At 50.1% G+C, this 18,834-nt stretch overlaps 1 protein-coding gene across 1 annotated transcript in view; it reads left to right on the top strand.

Annotated features, from left to right (window-relative positions):
• Positions 1 to 18,834, top strand: part of LOC117450173 (myelin transcription factor 1-like) — a 43,481-nt gene that overhangs the window by 7,440 nt on the left and 17,207 nt on the right. Inside the window, exons 7-14 of the mRNA XM_071203591.1 lie at positions 591 to 710; positions 1,725 to 1,815; positions 2,291 to 2,404; positions 5,480 to 5,697; positions 16,893 to 17,083; positions 17,279 to 17,494; positions 17,573 to 17,721; positions 18,386 to 18,448. Of these exons, the coding sequence (XP_071059692.1) occupies positions 591 to 710; positions 1,725 to 1,815; positions 2,291 to 2,404; positions 5,480 to 5,697; positions 16,893 to 17,083; positions 17,279 to 17,494; positions 17,573 to 17,721; positions 18,386 to 18,448 (1,162 nt within the window). The remainder of the gene's footprint in view (positions 1 to 590; positions 711 to 1,724; positions 1,816 to 2,290; positions 2,405 to 5,479; positions 5,698 to 16,892; positions 17,084 to 17,278; positions 17,495 to 17,572; positions 17,722 to 18,385; positions 18,449 to 18,834) is intronic.

An 18,834-nucleotide genomic window follows, 5' to 3' on the forward strand; every position in this document is an offset into this window, starting at 1 on the left:
AATCAGATGAAAACAAACTGTAACGGACCCTGCCGTGTTCTTTATGATTACTATACGTGTACATTCATAATGTCAGCCGGAGGGAGGGGGGGCGGCGCTGCGGAAGAGCAGATTGCGAGTGAGAGGTGCCTGTCTTCGTCCCTTTACAAGCTTAAAAAATGTATTTATCGTGTGATTTTGGAAATAAAAGTTTCATATTCTGAAAGCCAAGACGTTTGTTTAAAATCAAACAAAACACCCGAACCCCGAAAAAATTGTTTTTTGCGTAAATCCACGTTTATTTTGAAATGAGCCGTTGCGACTTCCGACTGATGTCGATAGAGCGGGTCACATATTTTGAAAATACAATGCACCGAACATAGCTCAGTAAAATAGGGTAAATAAAGATTTAAATATATTTTAATGGATAAAACTAATTTTAAATGATTAAACATTGTAAATTAACCACTTTAAAAGTTTGAGGTGTGGTTTTTAATACCAATATTAGTGATTCTGGGCCTGGTAGTATTTGTTATTGGTCAGAACCCCTTGTATTAATTACTGTGTGCTTTCGTTCATTGTCCATCTAAATCACACCATCCTCTATACAGACAAGAAGGAGGTGAAGTGTCCGACCCCGGGGTGTGATGGGACAGGTCATGTGACCGGGCTGTACCCTCACCACCGCAGCCTGTCTGGGTGTCCTCACAAAGACCGGATCCCTCCAGAGAGTGAGTCCCCGTCCATCAGACCCACCTGACTCTCATTCATATTCTGTCTCTCCTGCAGCGCTCTGATTAACATCCACCTGTTCTGTTTCTATTCCAACAGCTACCCAAGTGATGAAGGCTAATGCTGGCAGTAATGATACACACAAGAGTAGCCAACATAACTATTGTTTTACTTTTATAATCAGAGGTGGTGGAAGTACTCAGTAGAAGTACCAGAGTGTAGGAATATTCTGTAAAAGTCCTGCATTGAAAATGTCACTCAAGTAAAAGTAGAAAAGTATTCTCATCAAAATATAGTTAAAGTAGCAAAAGTAAAAGTACTAAAAGTAATGATTGATCATGAAAGTGTTCTCAAAGCTGGTGAAGGTGCAGCTAGTCTGAAGTACTTTGTAGACTGCAGGGTAGCTGGTGAAGGTGCAGCTAGTCTGAAGTACTTTGTAGACTGCAGGGTAGCTGGTGAAGGTGCAGCTAGTCTGAAGTACTTTGTAGACTGCAGGGTAGCTGGTGAAGGTGCAGCTAGTCTGAAGTACTTTGTAGACTGCAGGGTAGCTGGTGGAGGTGCAGCTAGTCTGAAGTACTTTGTAGACTGCAGGGTAGCTGGTGGATTTACTCCAGGTGGAACGCAAGTCTGATTTAACACTTGGTTAGATTTCACATCATTCATCCAGATCTGTGAAGTGACTAAAGGTATTAAATACATGTAGTGGAGGAAAAGTACAGAGTAGCATAACATGGAAATACTCAAGTAAAGTACAAGTATCTCAAAATGGTTGTTAAGTACAGTACTTGAGTAAATGTACCTGATTGCTTTACACCACTGTTTATTATGAAGCAACACAGTAGAGTTATCAATACTGCCAGTATTAATATCAGTAGTTCTTGTAGTTGCTATACTATATAGAACACACTAATACTACTACCTGTATTACCACTTGTGTGTATGAGTAATGCTTGTGATGTGGAAGCTTGACTGACCTGATGTGTGTGTGTGTGTGTGTGTGTGTGTGTCTGTAGTCCTGGCCATGCATGAGAACATCCTCAAGTGTCCCACTCCGGGCTGCACAGGCCAGGGCCATGTCAACAGCAACCGCAACACACACCGCAGGTTAATAACACACACACACACACACACACACACACACACACACACACACACACACACACACACACACACACACACACACACACACACACACACACACACACACACACACACACACACACACACGGTGATGAACATATGTAATACTATATGTCTCTGTGTCTAACAAAGGGACTTGTGAAAATGTATTTTGAGGATTCTCACACTTCCTATTTCAGAAATGCATAAAGTCATGACCATCAGCGTTCTATATAGCACGCGGCTTGGCCGAGTGTATTACTGGTCTTTGGAGGCACATTCAGGAATACAAAATACATACATTTGCACACAAACCTTTTAGTGAAACCAATCTGATCTAATACTACTAACACATACTTACACTTGCTATACAAGTCTTCTCAATATTTCAATCTCCTGTCTGACTAATCATATGAGTTTTCTTCTGTTAAATGGACATTTGGACATGTGTCCCCTGCAGTTTGTCAGGCTGTCCCATCGCAGCAGCCTCCAAGCTGAACAAAGGTCAGGACAAGCAGGTGGTGCTACAGGCGGCGGGGGGGGAGGCGCCGTGTAACTCCGACCGGGTGCTCAGGTGAGCCGGCAGGGCGGGGAGTAACTAAGTACATTGACTCAAGTACTCTTCTTAAGTACAAGTAGGAGATACTTGTACTTTAGCTGAGTATTCTCAGTTTATGCTCATTTATACTTATACTGCACTACATTTCAGAAGCAAATATTGTACTTTTTACCCCACTACATTTATTTGACAGATTTTACTAACTAGTTACCTCCTAGGTTTAAAATATTGGCTGATAAACTTTGACATAATAGTTTAAGATATCCAGCAGCAGTATATAAAGTTATTCAAATTAGCTCCACATTTACCAGCTGTGATTAAAATACATCAATATTCATAACAGTAACTCAATATATATATACAATTCTGAAATGGGCCATTACACATAAGGAGTACTTTTACTTTTGATACTATATTTTGTTGCCGATGCTTTTGTACTTTTGCTTAAGTTATATTCTGAATGCAGGACTTTAACTTTTTTACTAAGTACTTTTACAAAGTAGTATTGATACTTTAAAGGGCCCATGTCATGCTTTTCTGGTTATTACCCGTCCCCATGTGTGTTATGAAGGTTTGTATGCATGTAAACGGTCTGCAGAGTCACAAACCCTCAAAGTACACCCTGGAGCGAGTAAAACTCTAACGGAGCGTCCACACTACAGCTTCAAAAATAGCTTGGAGCTGGGCGTGTCTGGAGCTTGGGGATTTTATTCAAGCAACACGGCCAACAACCAATCACATGAATCTCCCGCCCCCGACATACAAAGCAAAAAACCCCGGGGATTGTATGGGAGCAATATATATATAAACTCCCCAAACAGGCGAAAACCTACCAGTTTCCCCCACTGTCTCTGCCACCTCCCTCCATGCCTGGTTCCTCCGGTTTGTATCCCGGTAGGTGAAGAGGGTCTGGTCATACAAAACCGGGTGATTAGCTACGGCGATAGTTAGTTTCTCCTCCGACTTTTTTTGAAATATAGAAATGAACGGCGGGATATCTCTCCCAGCTTAGACGCGGTTTGATTGGCTACGGCTTCAGCTGTCAGATTTTGGGAAACGGGATTTGATTGGCTGGCGCTGGCTACTCCGGCGTCTCAGGCGACAGAAGTTGAACATTGTTCAACTTCTGTCGCCTGAGCTGTCGCCTGAGACGCCTGAGACGGACCGCTCTGCTAACCACAATTCAGTTCGGCGAAAAAGCGCGGCTACGTGACGTCACCCCATTGAAAGTGAATGGGCAGATTGGAGCTTTCGACGCTGTCGACGCTGTAGTGTAGACGGGCCGTAACACAGAAAAGACCTGTCTATGCTGCCCCAGAACGCCTCGTTGGACATTTCTCTTTTTCCATTGTTTTCTTCTTATAGTGTAGAAAGTGCAGTGACATATTGGCAGGGGCGGACTGGCCATTGGGAATACCGGTAGTTTCCCCGGTGGGCCGGTGCTGTGTGTGGGCCGGAGTGCCAAAAATGAAAAAAAAAGTTTTTTTTTTGCCTAAATCCTACCGGCCCACATTTGTAAGTGTTCCGGCCACTCCCTTTTTTTTTTTTGCTTACCTAAATCCTACCAGCCCACATTTGTAAGTGTTCCGGCCCAGCCCAGTGGGGTGTGGCCAGGGTTGGGTTGTAACGGAATACATGTAACGGCGTTACGTAATCAGAATACAAAAATCAAGTAAATGTATTCAGCTCGTGTTACATTCGTAAACCTGAAGTGAATACATTTTGGATTACTTATTGGAATTATTGGTGGAAAGATTTCCTCACAACATGTAATATTCATTACTAAAGGTACAGCCTTGTCTGGTGCCTTGCTCAAGGGCACCACGGCAGGGCACGAGGTGAACTGGGACCTCTCCAAGTAGAAGTCCACACTCCAAATAGGTCTGGTCGGGGACTTGAACCGGCGACCCTACGGCTCAAAGTCCAAGCCCCTACTGACTGCCATAGATTTAGTCCCTAATTTTGCTCTCAAAATGGACCAGATTGATGCATTTAACTTCAACATTTAAAAAAAATTGCCCCCGGACCCCCCTAGAGGAGGTGGGTGAGTTCCACCACCTGCCCACACCCCCTGTTAAATTGTCTCACCCCCATTGAGGATGCTTCGTACGTCGCCCATGTTTTATTCCATGTGTCAATTCAGGCAAATTGGGTCAAAATGTTGCATCAATGATCTGTTAACATTAAAATCACTAAATATATGCCGTAACTATTTTGCTCTAGATAACTCAAGGGCTCAGGTAATGTGATTACTATATGAATAATTGTCCAAAATAACATTAAAGGCATAGGGTTTTTTGTTAAGTAACATACTTTCGTCGCCGGCCGGCCGATACATGCCGCACATTAAGTGGGCCTGTCTGTCAATTAATCCCCAGGCCACTTTTCCCCCCCAGTCCGGCCCTGCATATTGGGTATAGTGACGTAACGTCTCCGCAGACTTCCTCACACACACACACTCAATCTTTTCTCAGCTGCAGCTCTGCAGATTTCTCAGCCTGAGATGGCGAGACGCGGCGGGGCTCGGCCTGGGCTCGTTCTGAGCTCGGGCTGGGTTCAGGCTGGGTTTCGCTGTGTCTCGCTGTCTCGCAGATCCCCCACAGCAAGCCAGCTCACACTGTCCGCTCCAGCAGTGAGCCCCGCAACGTCCCGCCAACCACCCAGACCCCACGCAGCATTCTCATCTGTTTGTCATTACTGGTGTCATTTCCTGGTTGCTAACAAACGCCATTGTAACACATAATCACTGATGTTCCGCTGTAACGGTGGTGGACTCATCAGAACAGAGTGGGCGAGCTGACTAATCAGAGCACAGTGGGCTCATAGGGAGCCCCCCTCCCTATGAGCCCAGTGTGCAGGAGCTCCAACAAGCCGTGTAGGACAGAGAGTGAATATACTATACAGAGATGCTGTTTGAGAAACCAATGTGAGTTTGAAAAATTGCACAATATAAATCTATTCTATTAGACCTCAACAATGGAATTATGATCAGTAGAAATTGCCATGACATGGGACCTTTAACTATTCGTTGGTGATGCTCACATGTGACTGCGGTGCAGGGGAGGGGTCTAATGGTGCGTCTCCCCCCAGGCCCATGTGCTTCGTGAAGCAGCTGGAAATCCCTCAGTACGGCAGCTACGGGCCGGGCGCCGTGACGACCACCCCCCGCGCCAACCTGGCCAAGGAGCTGGAGAAGTACTCCAAGGTGTCCTTTGACTATGCAAGCTTTGATGTCCAGGTGTTTGGGAAACGCATGCTCATTCCAAAGACCCCCGGCAGCACTGAAACATCACCCAAATCCTTCAAATGTAAGACCCGCCCACTCCCCCCCCCATGTTCACCTACTATATGTGATTCTGACCTGTGTCATGTGATGAAATCCAAAATGAAGGGTAACTGGAGGAACAGGTTAGAGTTGCTCTCTGAGGATCATTCATTTTGTCACTTTTTCAAATCACATTTAAGTTCATCTCTATTAGAACCAAACACATACTGAATCGCTTTAGTCAATACCATTATTAATATTTGAGAATGAAATAATCTGATAATGATGTTCCTACCTATTGTTTTGATTTGATACAATATTTTGATACTCAAAATGTTTAAATCAAGCTTTAGAAATGAATAAGCTGTGTGAGTAAATGAACAGATCATATATCATATATAATGTCCGCAATACCTCGGAGAACAAATGAGTGATTATTTTAATTAGAAAGCAGGAATTGGCCATTTATGTGCATTCGTGGTGAATTTATTTATTTCATCGTTTATTTGGCAGGGACAATGCACAGTAATGAACACTTAAAACATTCAAATGTATCAAGCGTAACAGTGCCAGATTTAGCTTTGAGCTAATTTCCATCGCATAAAACATTGAAGAAGATTACATTTTACAAACATAGCAAAAACAAAATACATGATATGCAAAAAGTGCAAAAGAGCAAGTGCATCACTAGGGCCAAAAGGGTGGGTGGAGGGGGTCTGGAGGACTGGTTTGGGCTGACAGCCCAGGGGCACGGCAGAGGACCAGGAAGGGGTCTCGGGCAGACGGCCTGGGGGCAAAGTCAGGGGGCTGGGGTCAAGGGCGAAGACCGCGGCACTCAGGGGGCCGGGCTCGAGGGCGAAGACCGCGGCTCTCAGGGGGCCGGGCTCGAGGGCGAAGACCGCGGCTGGGGAACTCAGGGGGCCGGGCACAAGGATGGGCAACAAGGCGGGACAACGGGCAGGACCCGTTGTCGGCCGGACAGGAACCGGAGCCGGTGGGACAGGCGTAGATGGGATCCTGGACATGACATGGGCTGGTGTCAATGGGACCCCGGGTGGAGCAAGGGCTGGTGTCGATTGGACCACCAACGCAACAAGGCAAGGAGTAGGCAGGACCCCCGGCGGGACAAGTGTCGGCAGGATCCCCCCACGGGACAGGACATAGGGTTGGCAGGAACCCCGGCAGAAAAGTTGTCGGCGGGACCCCCAGCGGCACAGGACATAGGGTTGGCAGGACCCCCGGCAGAAGAGTTGTCGGCGGGACCCCCAGCGGCACAGGAGATAGGGTTAGCAGGACCCCCGGCAGAAGAGTAGTCGGCGGGACCTCCAACGGCACAGGACATAGGGTTGGCAGGACCCCCGGCAGAACAGTAGTCGGCAGGGCCTCCAACGGTACAGGACATACGGTTGGCAGGACCCCCTGCAGAAGAGTAGTCGGCGGGACCTCCAACGGCACAGGACATAGGGTTGGCAGGACCCCCGGCAGAAGAGTAGTCGGCGGGACCCCCAATGGGACAGGACATAGGGTTGGCAGGACCCCCGGCAGAAGAGTAGTCGGCCGGACCTCCAACGGCACAGGACATAGGGTTGGCAGGACCTCCGGCAGAAGAGTAGTCGGCGGGACCCCCAATGGGACAGGACATGGAGTTGGCAGGACCTCCAGCGGAACCTCCAACGGCACAGGACATAGGGTTGGCAGGACCCCCGGCAGAAGAGTAGTCGGCGGGACCTCCAACGGCACAGGACATAGGGTTGGCAGGACCCCCGGCAGAAGAGTAGTCGGCGGGACCCCCAATGGGACAGGACATGGAGTTGGCAGGACCCCCAGCAGAACCTCCAACGGCACAGGACATAGGGTTGGCAGGACCCCCGGCAGAAGAGTAGTCGGCGGGACCCCCAACGGGACAGGACATGGAGTTGGCAGGACCCCCAGCGGTACCTCTAATGGACCAGGACATTGGGTAGGGACTTGAGAGGGGACTCGAGAGGTGACTTGAAAGGGGACTTGAGAGGGAATTCGAGAGGGAACTCGAGAGGAGACTTGAGAGGTGACTTGAGAGGGAACTCGAGAGATGACTTGAAAGGGGACTTGAGAAGGAACTTGAGAGGGGACTCGAGAAGAGACTCGAGAGGGGACTTGAGAGGGGACTCGAGAGGAGACTTGAGAGGGAACTCGAGAGGGAACCTGAGAAGGAACTTGAGAGGGGACTCGAGAAGAGACTCGAGAGGACACCTGAGAAGGAACTCGAGAGGACACTCGAGAGAGAACTTGAAAAGTGACTTGAAAAGGGACTCGAGAGGGAACTCGAGAGGAGACTTGAGAGGGGACTCGAGAAGAGACTCGAGATGGGACTTGAGAAGAGACTTGATAGGGGACTTGAGAAGGAACTTGCGAAGGGACTCGAGAAGCGAGCGGGTTTGCCGACATAACACGGGGGGCTAGAGTCGGCCGGAACGCCGACAGGACATGGGAAGCTGGCGTCGGCCGGTACGCCGACAGGACACGGGGAGCTAGCGTCGGCCAGAGAGCCAACAGGAGACGAGGGGCTGGAGTCGGCCGGAACGCCGACAGGACACGGGAAGCTGGCGTCGGTCGGAGAACCAACAGGAGACGAGGGGCTGGAGTCGGCCGGTACGCCGACAGGACACGGGGAGCTGGCGTCGGCCGGAGAGCCAGTACTGGAGCCTGGACCCTGGCTGTGTGAGCCAGGTAATGGAGCACGGAAGCATGGCTGTGTGAGCCGGTACTGGTGCACGGAACCATGGCTGCTGGGCACAGAACCGGAACACAGAACCATGGCTGTGTGGGATGGTACTGGAGCACGGTACCATGGCTGTGTGGGCCGGCACTGGACCACGGAACCATGGCTGTGTGGGCCGGTGCTGGAGCCGGAAACATGGCTGCAGGTGCTGGAGCCGGAAACATGGCTGCAGGGGCTCGGGCTGGTAGCCTGGACTTGGGTCTCCTTCTCTTAGGAGCCTTTTGGAGGCTCCGTGGACCTCCAAAAGCCAGACGAGACCCATCAAAAGCGTTCTCGAAAGAAGCTATGTTGGAAACTGTGGCAGGCAGGGGGCTAGCATGCCTGGGGCTAGCATGCCTGGGGCTAGCAGGCCGGGAAATGCATGTCTGGAGGAAGTCCATAATCCAGCCAGGTAAGAACTTCACTAACCCTGGTTTCTCTGTTGCCCTCTGGTACGCCTCTGCCAGGGCAGCCCTCTTTTGCTCCACACTGGTTGCTCCCCTCCATTCACCATAGCTGCAAGCCAGCAAGTAGGTAAATGAATACAACTCCACTTCAAATGGATCATCTGCTGGGTCCATATGTGGTTGGTTCATTCTGTCAGGGTTGGGGAAAAATAGGACCCAAATGCAGATTGAGGAGGGAAGCGGGTTTCAAAATGAAACAAAAGGCGAGCTTTATTTACAAAAGCTGAAAAAACAAGAATCCATGAACAGGTACTGTAGCACGAGGTAGCATCCAAACAAAAGGTGGCTGTGACCAACATGAAAGGAGACATGAAAGACAAACACAGGAAGAGCCAAGACTAAATACAGGGAGGGGTAATCACGAGACGAGAAACAGCCGGGCAGGGAAGGAGAAACACAAGGGCAACAGGTGAACACAATCAGACACACCAGGGAAACTAACGACAGGGAGGAAGACAAGACACAGGGAGAACAGAATTGCAAAATAAAACCATGATAAGACAGACCAAACTAAAACCGTGACATAAAACGATAGTTACGGCTGTAACTACGGTTCTATGAGTCCCGGATGACCGCCAGAGGCGGTGCTTTAGCACTGGATATGTCCATCGCGCGCATGCGCAGCTCGAGTACCAATAACAACAAAGTCACCTGTGACCCACGTGACACCGGCTATATCAGCCGGTATTGTCAGAGGATCTGTTCCCCGAATCTTCTCGCGAGCACACAAGAATTCTGAGTGACAGGGAACTCTGGCGGTCATCCGGTACTCATAGAACCGTAGTTACAGCCGTAACTATCATTCTATTTCGTCCCTACTGACCGCCAGAGGCGGTGCTTTAGCACTGGATGACTTATACCAACAATGTCATGAAGAATCCAAGCCCTTGCTCACCACTGGAAGCAGCGGAGCTCGGCAAAAGGACCACGCCCAAAGAATGGGGAGTGGCGACATTGACCTGATGACAACTGGAGAATGTGCCAGAAGACGCCCACAACGCCACGGCGCAGACGGTCTCCAGGGGCACCCCTCTCAGGGCAGCCCAATATGTTGAGATGCTCCTTGTAGAGTGGCATCTCAGCCTGATGGCAGGGGGCGGCCACTGGCCCCGTAAGCCTGTGAGATGGTATCGACAACCCAGTGGGGCAGCCACTGGTTAGAGGGCCTAACCTCCTTTAGTGCCGCCAGGGCAAACTCAAGAGTTGCTCCTCCTGCCGTATACAGGCAGTAGCCTTGATATACGCCCTTTGGGCACCCCCCGGGCACAGCAACTTCGATGTGCCGTACTCCTGAATGTCAAAGCGTGCCAGCTGGGCAGGCTGATTGAAGTGAGTTTGTGGAAGGACCCCGGCGGGAATGCCACATTTGCCCAAAGGGCAACGCCTGAGAGTCTCACCTCGGGCATGTATTGTTTATGGAGAGGACATGCAACTCCCCGACTCACTTCCCTGAGGCTATGGCAAGCAGAAATGCTGCCTTCGTGGGCAGCCACCTAAGCCCCACCTGGGCCAGGGGCTCGAAGGGAGGAGATGATAGGGCATCCGGCAGCAAGGGCAGGTCCCAAGCCGGAGCCCTCGGGGTGCAAGGGGGACGCTGCCGTAAAGCCCCTCTCATAAAGAGGGACACCGACCTGTGGCACCCCGCCGTGGCGCCGTCGACCCGAACATGTCGGGCAGAATCGCAGCCACATAAATTCAGAGTGGAGTGAGAACGTCCACTATCTAGAAGGGACTGTTGTCTAAGCAACAATGTACATGCTGTCCCCAAGGAACACGCATATTCTTGCCCCCCAGTTGGGGTAGAAAGTGCGTGAGTGCAAGCTGCACGGCCCGAAGCTCTAGCACGTTGACCCGGCGCGCACTCTGCTGGGCAGACCACTGACCCTGAACGGTCCTGCCCTGCCGCACTGCACCCCACCCTGAGAGACATGCACCTATGGTGATGGTCTCCTGGCGGGATGGGATGGCGCCCATGGGCACGCCTACCAGAGATAGGCCCCGCCCCTCCAGCGTGACGGAGAGTGGAGCAATGCTGCGACACCCTGACTTCACTGTGCCTGTGCCACTTGGCGTCCAAGTGAAGGCTGTTCAGCCACATCTGCATGGGGCGCAACGACAGCGGGCCTAAGGGCCCAGCGGCCGAGGCAGCTGCCAGTCTGCCCAAGGGCCGGAGGAACTGAATATAAGGCACCCTCTTGCCCGGCCCACGTGGAAGTAGGCATCCCTCGGTTGGGAACCACTCCACCTGTGCGTATGCAGTAGTCAGCATATAGAATGGCAGCACCTTCAGGAATCTGTTGATTCCTCTGAGGTCCAAGATCGGGCGAAATCCGCCGACTTTAGACTCACGAGAAAGTATGCCGAGTAGAACCCCCTGGCTAAGCAGAGGGTCTTACTGGGTTGATTGCGTCCTTGGACAAAAGGACGGACAACTCTTGGCCCAGAGGTAGGGCCCCTGCCGGATCGCTGACGACTGTCAATTAGACCCAGCCGAAGGCTAGGGGCCGGAGCTGCGGTCCGTACCCCTGGGTTAAGGTGAAAACCACCCAAGGGACGGAAGTACAGACTGCCCAGAAACTGAGCTACTGCTGGGAAAGCAGCCGCCGACCACCCCCGGGATTTCAGAGCCCAGCCCCCCGGACCCTGGAGCCTCTTGGGGGGTTCCGGTAAGGCTCTGGGGCACGAGGCCGTCTGGAAGGCGGGCGACATGGGGCATGAAAGTCATTGGGAGGCGGTTGAGTGGGCCGCTAAGACCTCTGCAGACCACCCCTGTAATCCGGCGGCTAGAGCGCCCCCTGGGCCTGCTGGGAGTGGGCACAGGTCTGCGAGGACCCGAGTGCTGCTGCCTGGTCTGCCTAGCTTGGGCGGCACGCTCCAGTGCCTCCAGGGCAGCTGATCTAAACAGCTCACCCCCCAACCGAAGGAGGGGGGGGGGGGGTGAGCGCCCGCTAGCAGCCCCTACACCGGGCCCAGGCTGAAGAGGCGACTTCATCATGCCCCTATCGGCAGCTAGCCGATCCACTTTAGAGGACAGCCTGTTTCTAGTCCTTCTATTGGGGAGAGCACACATAGCCATCGCTCCCTCAAGTCGCCGGGAACGGCCGAATTGATCTGGAAGAGGATGTGACAAGGAGAGGTGTCTGTTGGCTGCTGCCAGACGTTCCACCTCAGTGATTCGAGCCACTCTGAGCACCCGAGGCATGCAGCTACAGCTCATGCAGGCGTTTACCGTGAGAACCTCCCTCAGATGCTCGAATTTCGTCCCCACTGACCGCCAGAAGCGGCCGAAGCAGGAGGGACAGCGGTCGTGGCCGTCCTCGGGCTCAAGAGAAGCCATACAGGCACTACATGAATGAACCATTCTGTAGGTAGCCAGATGCAGCGTAGCCGGGAGCGGGTGCGGGAACACAGCCTTCACCAGCTACCTGCTTAATGGAAAGAGTAGAGCGTTGCTGCTACTCACCGAACAGAAAGAGGGATGTAATTACACCCACGTTACCGGCAGAGGGAGCGGGAGCGAGAGCACTGCCTTCACCTGGCTGGATTAATAAACACGGCAGTTCAGCGTCTACCAGGAGCGGGGGCGAGAACACTGCCGGCTGAGTTAGAGACGAATGCCAGAAAGAGGGATGTAATTACACCCACGTTACCGGCAGAGGGAGCGGGAGCGAGATCACTGCCTTCACCTAGCTGGATTAGTAAATAAGGCAGTTTACCAAGACCGGGGGCGAGAACACTGCCTTCACTGGCTGAGCTAGAGGCGAGTGCCAGATGCAGCGTAACCGGGAGCGGGTGCGGGAACACAGCCTTCACCAGCTACCTGCTTAACGGAAACCAGGCAGTTTAGCGTCTACCAGGAGCGGGGGCGAGAACACTGCCTTCACTGGTTAAATTAAGACGAATGCCAGATGCAGCGTAACCGGGAGCGGGTGCGGGAACACAGCCTTCACCGGCTACCTGCTGAACGGAATAAACAAGGCAGTTTAGCGTCTACCAGGAGCGGGGACGAGAACACTGCCTTCACTGGTTAAATTAAAGACGAATGCCAGATGCAGCGTAACCGGGAGCGGGTGCGGGAACACAGCCTTCACCAGCTACCTGCTTAACAGAAAAACAACGCAGTTTGGCGTCTACCAGGAGCGGGGGCGAGAACTGCCTTCACTGGTTGAGTTAGAGACGAATGCCAGATGCAGTGTAACCCGGGAGCGGGTGCGGGAACACAGCCTTCACCGGCTACCTGCTTAACGGAAAAACGAGGCCGTTTAGCGTCTACCAGGAGTGGGGGCGAGAACTGCCTTCACTGGTTAAGTTAGAGTCGAACGCCAGATGCAGTGTAACCGGGAGCGGGTGCGGGAACACAGCCTTCACCAGCTACCTGCTGAACGGGAAGAGTAGAGCGGTGCTACTACTCGCCGAACAGAAAAAGGGATGTAGCTACATCCGCATTACCGGTAGAGGGAGCGGGAGCGAGGTAAAATAAAGAAGCTTAACAGTATACGCAAGACGTTAGCCGAGCGGCTGCTGCTAACGATCAAGCGAGATCAAGTCAAATAACACACATGTTTAAGACCAGATAACTAGCTTCTAAAGAATAGAATAGCACAGAGCCGTAGTTACAGCAGTAACCATGGCCAGGGCTCACACGGCATCTAACCGTAGTTACAGTAGTAACTATGGCCAGTACTTACACGGCTTAGAACCGTAGTTACAGTCGTAACTCTGGCCAGTACTTGCACAGCTTGGAACCGTAGTTACAGTAGTAACTATGGCCAGTACTTACACAGCATAGAGCCGTAGTTACAGTAGTAACTCTGGCCAGTACTTGCACGGCTTGGAACCGTAGTTACAGTAGTAACTATGGCCAGTACTTACATGGTTTAGAACCGTAGTTACAGTAGTAACTATGGCCAGTACTTACACAGCATAGAGCCGTAGTTACGGTATTGCCTATGGCCAGTACGTGCACGGCTTGGAACCGTAGTTACAGTAGTAACTATGGCCAGTACTTACGGCTTAACCCCGTAGTTACAGTATTAACTATGGCCAGGACTTACACAGCTTGGAACCGTAGTTACAGTAGTAATTATGGCCAGTACTTATGGCTTAGAACCTTAGTTACAATAGTAACTGTGGCCGGTGCCTAAAAGTGTCAGCCAACGGCTGCCCACTAGACAATATAATATTGGGAGGATGAAATCCTCCTTAATGGCCATACATGCAGAGCACACGGCACACACAGTGAAGATTGTTCTCTGCATATCGTCCTAGTGCTAGGAGTCTAGTACTAGGAGCAGTAAATACAACGATATAGCGCTACTGCAACCATACCATGCGTTTACCGGGAGCAGCAGCGAGAGCACTGCCCTCACCGGCTGAGTTCAATAATGAAGCTTAACCGTACATGTTAGCCAAGCGGCTGCTGCTAACAATCAAGCAACCAAGTCAGAATACAATGTTAAGACCAGATAATTAGCTTCTAAGAAAGAGAACAGCCCGCATAGAACCGTGCCTGGTTACAGTAGTAACCGCACATGCCGAGCACACAGCACCCGCCGTGAAGATGTTCTCTGCATATCATCCTAGTGCTAGGAGTCTAGTACTAGGAGCAGTAATACAATGATCTCGCGCTACTGCAATCAAACCCTATGCTACAGGGAGCGGGAGCACTGCCCTGAGTTAATAGTTAAGCTCAACAGCAAGGTGTTAGCCAAGCGGCTGCTGCTAACAATCAAGCGACCAAGTCAGAACACAAATGTTAAGACCAGATAATAGCTTCTAAGAAATAGAAAGTACTTACCTTACTTTCTGCATCTAAACGAAAAACGGGTTTAAAGTATGACCCTCTGGGCTTCCATACTAAAATTGAATGAGGGACGCAGCCAAAGCTGGGACTCAAATGCTAATGATAGCTCGGGCACAACGCCACAAGCAGAACTTTCAAAAGAGCATAAGGGCAACTTTATGGGAGAGGAAGCGGGAACACTTTCGTCACCAGAAAGTCTAAGCCACAAACAATAAGACGGTAATCAGGACAACTTGGCTGGGAGAGGGTGTGGAAACACAGCCATCACCAGCAACAAGCTGACACAAACCTGTCTGTCGAGGCTCTGCACAGCCGGCCACAGCTCCTGGAGGACGCGTTTAACGACCCGTAGCTCCGACTGTCAGTCGCGAAGCTCCACGCGGCCAGCTGTTTGCAGAGAAATCCCTCAGATCAAACGTTCAAACCTGAACGCTGTAGGCTACGAAAACGTAGCCACGGTACCCTCGCGCAGCGAGAAGATGAAAGGAACAGATCCTCTGACAATACCGGCTGATATAGCCGGTGTCACGTGGGTCACAGGTGACTTTGTTGTTATTGGTACTCGAGCTGCGCATGCGCGCAATGGACATATCCAGTGCTAAAGCACCGCCTCTGGCGGTCAGTAGGGACAAAATAGAACTAAGATTGTGACAGACTGGTCGATTACTGAACATCATGCATACTGTTTTTTTACATTTAACTGTAAGCAAAAGCATGGAGCCCTTGGGGGTGAACAGCCTGGGAACAGCCTGGGATCCATGATGACCCGCATTAGTGAAGAGGCTGGCACTGCTACGCGTTACACAAATCATTGCGTCAGAAGCACCTGCATACAGCGGCTGGCGGAGGCAGGGTTGGAGGCCAGATAAATCATGTCCGTTAGCGGGCATAAAAATGAGTCATCGCTTCTCAGCTACTGGGCTCCATCTCTGGACAACAGAAATATGGGGAGCAACGCGCTTTTTGCCGGTCCGGGACACGCCATGAAACGGCCACTGGAGGAAAGCTCTTCCGATAACCTACCCGTGAACACCACAGCACCACCTGCAAAAAAGTCTGGCATGGAGTTCATGGAGAGCTGTTTCAAGAATTGCACTTTTAATGGCAGCATGAACATCCACCTTCATTCTGAAGCCAAAATGTTAAATATGTAAACAAATAAATAAATAGCCTAATTCAAGAATTGTTGTAAATAAATTGTTTTCAATAAATTGGTTAATAATATATTATTTACTATAATTATATCAATAACTGTAAGCGGGGAAGCAGGAGTGTTCGATTGATCGGCTAGCGTTACCAAGGGAACTATACTTTATAGGAACTACTTTCTGACGGAGATTAACTCAAGCAGAAAGTGTAGGTTTGGGAGCAAATGAGCCCACATTATGAAATTATTTTACGATATTGTTGATTACAATGATAGTTTGTGTTATAGAATCGCAATCATACATGATTGCTTAAGTGAAAACTGTAATGGTCCAAGAATGGAACCTTGTGGAACCCCAACAGGGTTCACCAGGTAGGGGGATTTGGCTCTGTTGACCAAAACACACTGTTTTCTGTTCGATAAGTAAGACTTTAACCAATGTATTGAATCTGCCGAAACATTGAAATACGTCAGCTTTGTAGGAGAACTTGGTGGTCAACAGTGTCGAAAGCCTTCCTGAGATCAAGGAAGACAGCACCTACATATAGGCTCGTGTCCAACATACATTTAACCTTTTCCACAAAAACACAGTTAGCTGTCTCAGTGGAGTGGTGAGCATGAAAACCAAACTGCATTGGGTGGAGTGGAGCGAAACCTTTGTCTAAATGTTTGGTGACTAGTTTTGACACCCATTGCTCAGCTACCTTAGAGGCACGGGAGGATGCTGATTGGTCTGTAGTTGGACATCATTGCCTTATCCCCAGATTTAAAGATCGGTGTCACCGTGGCCACCTTCCAGGATGATGGAACTTCCCTCGTGCTGATAGATTGATTCACTAGCATAGTAATTGGTTTTATTAGACCGTCGATATTTGATATCAATATATATTGATATTTAAGAGGACAATCTGTTGATTTGTGCTCGGTACATTATTATTATTTGCACACATAACGGCAACAAGTCCTCCAGGATAAAAACAAACCGGATTTTACTGTAAATGTTAGCCTCACTTAGCTGAACTCTTGCACGTAGTGTTCTGCTCATGCTCCGGAGTATTCATTCTGCTCCGTCCCCACACAGCTAAATCCTTCTCCAAGGCCCCCTCCCCCAGCCACAGTGTGTCAGGGGGCTTCTCCAAGAGCGGCTCGTCCTCCAGCAGCTACGACTACAGCCAGGATGCCGAGGCGGCCCACATGGCAGCCACCGCCATCCTGAACCTGTCCACCCGCTGCTGGGAGAGGCCCGAGACCCTCAGTGCTCCCCGGAGCAAGGTACACACACACACACACACACACACACACACACACACACACACACACACACACACACACACACACACACACACACACACACACACACACACACACACACACACACACACACACACACACACACACACACACACACACACACATACACACACACACACACACACACACCCTGCTGACCCTCCCTCCACCCTGCAGGAGTCCCACATTGAAGTGGATGAGAACGGCACTTTGGACCTCAGCATGAAGAGGACCAAGAGGGATGGCGTGCAGCCTCCAGAGCCTTCATCTTCCTCGTCTTCATCCTCTCAACACATCGGAGCCCCCCTTTCTCAGGGCCACACCCAGCCAGAATGGGAGGGGCCGCTGGACTTCACCAAACCAAATGGAGTCAAAGAGGAAGACCAGGAAGAGGTACAGCTGGCAGACATCAAACACTGTGAGGAAATACAGCCAGATCAGAGGAGATGAACCTGATCTACTTTTCTTCAGGTGGAGTATACGGCCCCTTCATACACATCATCTGATGGAGAGGAAGAGGACCCGGAGAACCTGGAGGACAGGAAGTACCCTGGTGAGGTCACCACCGGCAGCTTCAAGGTCAAGTTTCAGCCCAAAGACAGCAAAAAAGAAGTTCTTTTGTAAGTCACGACTTTAATACTACATCCATAACTTCTCTCCACTACACTTCTGATTGAAGTTTGTGTTAGCTGATTCCAATAAGATAGTGCTTTGATCATGTCAGAAAGAGTTACTGTTGAGATCTGGTCTGGATATAGGTGTGATGCTCCTGGTCAGCTGATAAAGGACAGATATTACAACTTGGACCAAAGGCTGATTATAATGATTGATCATGAAAGTGTTATCCAAGCTGGTGAAGGTGCAGCTAGTCTGAAGTACTTTGTAGACTGCAAGGTAGCTGGTGGATTTACTCCAGGTGGAACTAAGTCTGATTCAACACTTGATTAGATTTCACATCATTCATCCAGATCTGTGAAGTAACTAAAGGTATTAATATATGTAGTGGAGGAGAAGTACACCATGTACCTCTGAACTGTAGTGGAGTAGAAGTACACAGTAGCATAAAATGGAAATGCACAAGTAAAGTGCAAATATCTCAACATTGTAATTAAGTACAGTACTTGAGTACATGTCTTGAGTTGTTAGCTGATGTCTCACATCTATCCGCTAAGACATTTCAGAACAAGTGCAGAGCATCACTGACGGCCCATCCTTAGAAACACATCAGATATAGTGTTGTGTTCAGTGAGCCCCCTGTCCTGACCTGAGTGTGTCTCTCCGCAGATGTCCCACCCCCGGCTGTGACGGCAGTGGACACATCACTGGAAACTACGCGTCACATCGCAGGTAAGCGCTGCTTTTCACTTCACAGTCGTTAGTGGGACAGTTTGTTTCATTTATCAACCCAACAGGTTTGATGATTTTGACTGGAATCATTCATAGAGAAATGATGAGTTCTTGGTCCATTTGGTCGTCATTCGCCAGTTTGTTGATTTGTTTTGAAACACTGGAAAATAACGACAAAGTTACAAGCTCCACTAAACCCTTCTCCGTGGAATGACTCAACCAATCTGAATCAGCCTGTTGCAGGACACAGAGCGTGAACAAGGCCAGTACTCACTCTAAAAGTCAGGGTATCTTAGGTAGGTGATTCTCCTAATGTGCAGCTGTGGCAAGTACAATATGTTGGAAGTTGGAAAGCTGGTGGATAAGAGCATTATTCTGTGCCGGAG

Source organism: Pseudochaenichthys georgianus, chromosome 7 (genome assembly GCF_902827115.2).
Source record: "Pseudochaenichthys georgianus chromosome 7, fPseGeo1.2, whole genome shotgun sequence".
Classification (NCBI taxonomy): Eukaryota; Metazoa; Chordata; class Actinopteri; order Perciformes; family Channichthyidae; genus Pseudochaenichthys; species Pseudochaenichthys georgianus.